General features: G+C 39.8%; 1 protein-coding gene across 1 annotated transcript; it reads left to right on the top strand.

The window, feature by feature from the left end:
• The first annotated feature begins 1,698 nt into the window (after positions 1-1,698).
• Positions 1,699-3,123, top strand: LOC149175087 (uncharacterized). Its single transcript, XM_089422762.1, has one exon. It carries the CDS (start codon positions 1,906-1,908, stop codon positions 2,683-2,685), a length of 780 nt encoding a protein of 259 aa, XP_089278888.1. The 5' UTR covers positions 1,699-1,905; the 3' UTR covers positions 2,686-3,123.
• The last annotated feature ends 1,729 nt before the right edge of the window (positions 3,124-4,852 follow it).

The following is a 4,852-nucleotide window of genomic DNA, read 5'->3' as shown; positions in this document are numbered from 1 at the left end:
TTCTTGAAACTATAAACTATTTATAATTGGCTACATTCTTATTATTCATATTTATCATCATTCAACATTGTTAATTACTTTGAATTCAAACGCGGCAATAGAAAATAACTACCATTGAAAATTATTTGGGGTTTAACACTCCATAAGTCATAATGATTGACTTTGGAGAAAACTACTATTAATGTTGGAAAACAAGAAAGACAAGGTATGTACTATAATTTATTTATAATTGGCTACATTCTTATTATTCCTATTTTCCATCATTCAACATTGTTAATTACTTTGTATTCAAACGAGGTAATAGAAAATAACTACCATTGAAAATTATTTGGGATTTAACACTCCATAAGTCACAATGATTGACTTTGGAGAAAACTACTATTAATATTGGAGAGTGTATGTTGTTTACTACCATAGCAGAGTGTATGTTGTTTACTACCATAGCTCGAGTTAAATATTTGAATGGTTTATGATTCCAACTACTCTTTTCATATGATTGATATGAGAAATGGAAAAAATAATAGGTGTGACAATAGGAACCGTATAGTTTCAGATTGACCGCAATGAAGATTGTTTGTAATTGACTATATTCTTATTATTTACATTTTCTATCAATCAAAATTGTTACATTGACACTTTGCACTCAAAAATTTTATTTCATCATTCAAGTTACTCACAGTCTCTCTCATATTACTAACAGTCTCTCTCATCTCAACAAACTGAGCTAACTAAGTAAATTTTAAATTAAATTGACCAAATTAATCTTAGACATATTTAACATATTTAAAATGATCAAAATAATTCTCTCTCATCTCAACAAACTGACGTAACTAAGCAAATTTTAAATTAAATCGACCAAATGATCAAAACAATTAGATGTTCAACAATTTTTTTATGATTGCACACCTAGCCTAGATCCATCTTAACACCGGATCTATCAAGCCCCGAGATGGATCAAATCTCTCGAGGTGCAAACATTTCCTCAAATTTTACACTCAAAAAAACTTTGCACCTTAAGAGATTTGATCCTGTCAACGCTTGCTAGATCAGTGTTAAAATAAATCTAAACTGATTTAAATATATAAATTTCAAGAAATAAATTTCTTTATACTAGATTTTACCTTGTATAGTATATTCTACAAAGTGAAACACAAAACAAAATCAACGAATATGGAAAAAATTATGTTTTAAATAAATGAATTAAATATATTCAATTTCTCCTCTCTTAATCCTTTTTTAAAAATTTATTTATTCAAGCTTTTACAAATTCAATTAATCTAAATTAATTTTAAATTAACCAGAATTCTAATCCATTTATAATTTTAAAAAAATAATCTAAAATTTCCAAAATGTTAGTCCACTTATTCAAGTAATCCAGAACTGAACTTCAAAAGTTGGTTTCTTTGTAATAGGATAAAATGTTTAGTGAACCCGCTGGGAACAACAAGGATACTGGATATTGTTGCCACGTGGTGGCGTTCGGGACGCTTTTTAAGTCAAAGTCGAATTTGATTTCCAGTAAAGATGATATCAAGTGTGTGTCAGAAGACCGTCGACTCCTGTGACTCAACCGTGGAAGCCGCCTTTGTGGAATTTTGTGGAATTTCTTATCTTAAATTCGATTGTAAATTCTCGGAATATTTGATAATCCAACAGACATAAGTGCGGTCAGAGAATTGACCACGCCCATATCCGTCAGATTCCCAAACATTCCAAAAATCTGCAATCCACTTAGCTCACCGTTGCCTTCATAATGGAGTAGCTCCCGTTCGTTCATACCTATAACGAACCCTCCGACTCGGCTCTAGCGTTACAGAGTGACGGCAATCATCTAAAGCGCTTTCAGTGTTGGGTTCATATCCGGCCATGGGTTCTTAGGGTGATGATGGTTACAATTCGCGGACGATGGCCATTGGCGGCAGACTCATGATGGCAGCCATCGTAGTGGTTTTCTACCTTCTGCTTAAGCGTATCTACGCTCGCTGCTTCTCGGGGCGCAGTGGTTCTCTCCGACGCCACCGGCTGGCCTTTGTTGGGCAGCACGACCCTCCACGGCTCCAGAATGTTGGACTCGGTAAGTCGGCGATAGAAGCGCTTCCCGTGTTCGTGTATCACTTGGAGAGTCACAAAGATGGGCTCCAGTGTGCCGTTTGTTTATGTGAATTCGAGGATAACGAGAAGGGCAGATTGCTTCCGAAATGCCACCACAGTTTCCACATCGACTGCATCGATATGTGGTTCCACTCGCACTCCACATGCCCACTGTGTCGAGCTAGCGCCCAGCCCAACACTCCGGCCGATTCTGTCGTGGTCCCGTTGGGGGAAGCCGCGTTGGAGAGCACATCCGAAACAGAGCAAGAGGTGTCCCCTGTTGCAGAGGGCAGCGCGTCGATTTCCGGGGAACCCGACTCCGACATTCACCTCTGCCACTGCACGCACGACGAGGTTCTCCCGTCTCCGACTTATCCCTGGGCAACCCAAAAGGCGGTTTCTTCCGTGTCGAACTCGGCCTTCTTCGAGCAAGAGACAACATCTACTTCTGGTAAAACCCTCGACAAAACCGCTATCGACATACCGCGACAAGTCGACACTTTTTCTTCTCCCCGGCTATTCTCTGGCCTTAATCAGCAGGGCTTTTCGCCAAGTGATCGCTCAAATTGCCCGGTATTCGTCTCCGTTCACTGAATAGACTATTGAGCAAAGGCAAGATTGTCCTTCCACGGAATCCCGATGAGGGCAGAATTATTCTCGTTGAGTAGGGGATTCGTCCCAAGGTCAGTGAAAAGTTAGGGTTTGTTGATTTTTACTTCAATGACCATCAACTTCCATGGGCTTCAGAGAAGCTGTACATATCTGTTAACATAAAGTTACATAACTTTGGTCACCCGTGGACGAGTAGTACAGTTAATTTAGATGTTGAAGCCCTGAGGCTCTTAATTTTGAGCTTTGCAGGTCACCTTTGAATACTCCACTTGGTCTCGCTTCATTGTAGTTAGTGTTTGTTGTATTGAAATTAATAATCAGCTTGGTCTCCTCTGCTTACATTATTTCTAGACGAGAATAATATCTACAAGGATGCGATCATAATATCGCATGCCATTTTTGTTTTTGGTTGAATTAAGGCGTTTATGATCCATAACAATTATAAGAAGAATTTCGGCCTAAATCACATGTAGAAAATCTTTGTGGTCGCCTAAATTCTTCTTGTAAATTTTGTTTTTATTAATATTTTTTTTAAAGTGGAAAAATTTATAATAATTTAATTTTCAAATGAGTTTATTATTAATTGGCATTTTTTTTCTTAGTAAATACTAATTCTATTAAAAAAGGAAAAAAGATATATACAATGAGGTCAAGACCTCACAGGAGGCCCAAGCCATTCCTCAACCAGAAACTCAGAGACATTACATTTCAGGGTTTCTGCCAAATTTACAATACAGACTTCAAAATTTTGTATTTGGGCCCTGACACACTGAGAGATTTTACCAGGGCTGCTTCCGTCATGCCCTTCATTGACCAAAAAAGCACAAAAGCAACTAGCATAGCCATATTTATAAAAAAAAGCAGAACCTATATTGGTAGTTGCCACGACCTGTAGCAAGAGTATGAACCACACAGAAACACCTAACCTCAGAATCAGCGACACAAAACCAAAATTGCACAGCATATAGGCAAGAAGGCCACCCGACAGTGAGGAGACAGGTTTAGTCTGCATGCTTTGGTGAATCCGGCGTGTCCCTGTCCACCTGGCTGGAAGAAGCTACCCAGGTGACGAAACCGCTTTCATCATATGCCATTGCGCCACCATCAGGAGTGGTCACCAGATTTAAAATACCCCCTGCACTCTGAGACAGCCCACAGGCCAGAATATCATTCTGAGTCGGATCCACGGGCTGCTGAGGCGCTTCCAAGACAGGGGCATCCTCTTGCATGTTGTCCGCATGGAACACCATCCCTGTCATGTCCCCTTGAAGAACACTGTCTTCCTGAGAGTGGGAGGAGGTAGTTGGAGCCGAGCTGACATGATTGCTTTCCTCCTCCGCAAGAATGATGGTGATACTTGCTGTCAGAACAGGCCTGTTGAGCCGGCTTTGAAAAGTAAACCTGGAGGTCTGGAATGAATTATTCGGGATAGGCCTAGCTTGATCCAGAGCCGAAGAAGAAGGGGAAGCTGAGATGATAGGGACAACATTCTGTGGAACAGGACAAGAAGGGCGGCCTCTGTTCCCGGTATGGCTACCTCTACGTGGGATACCTCGGCTTCGAGGCATACTCAGAAGTGCAAATGGACCGAGAGAGGGATTGAGGCAAGGCAAGCCGATAACAGTAGGAGCACAGTGTGTTTCAGGGAGCTTCCAAACCCAGGCTAGCAGCCAAATTCGAAAGACCAAGCAGGGGTGCTGAAGCGGTTCTGCTCCACAATAAAAAGAACCAGTAGCTGAGACAGGCGCATTGAGCGGATCCATACCAATAAACCAACCTGTTTGCAGATCAACCATGCTCGCATTAATGCCTGACTGCAAGACCAACATTCGAGACTTCTCAGTATTAATTTCACCTGCCCTTAAATCAATTTGCCATCCTACGACACATATCATAAGGACCATCCGCCTGCCATCTGCTAGGCCAGCTACCTGTATTGTGCGGCTCTTCATTAATAACGATTAATGCCACCCGCATCCGGGTTTATTAATTGGTATTTTTAAATATAAATTCATCATTATTATTTAAAAAAAATAAACTCTTTAAAATTACATTGATTCAATCTCTTAAAAAATAAAAATTTTCCTAACTTTTAAACTTAATTCATAATAATAATTTATATCCATTTTAATGTAATTTTTACTTTTTT

Source organism: Pinus tabuliformis, chromosome 4_1, assembly GCF_031772625.1.
Source record: "Pinus tabuliformis cultivar Carrire ecotype Pingquan chromosome 4_1, CPIR1, whole genome shotgun sequence".
NCBI lineage: Eukaryota > Viridiplantae > Streptophyta > Pinopsida > Pinales > Pinaceae > Pinus > Pinus tabuliformis.
The sequence above is the reverse complement of the archived record's forward strand: the minus strand, read 5'-3'. Positions and strand labels throughout refer to the sequence as shown.

Coding starts and splice junctions, on each gene's coding strand:
- LOC149175087 (XM_089422762.1), top strand. CDS start 1,906: ATGGCCATTGGCGGCAGACTCATGATGGCAGCCATCGTAGTGGTTTTC.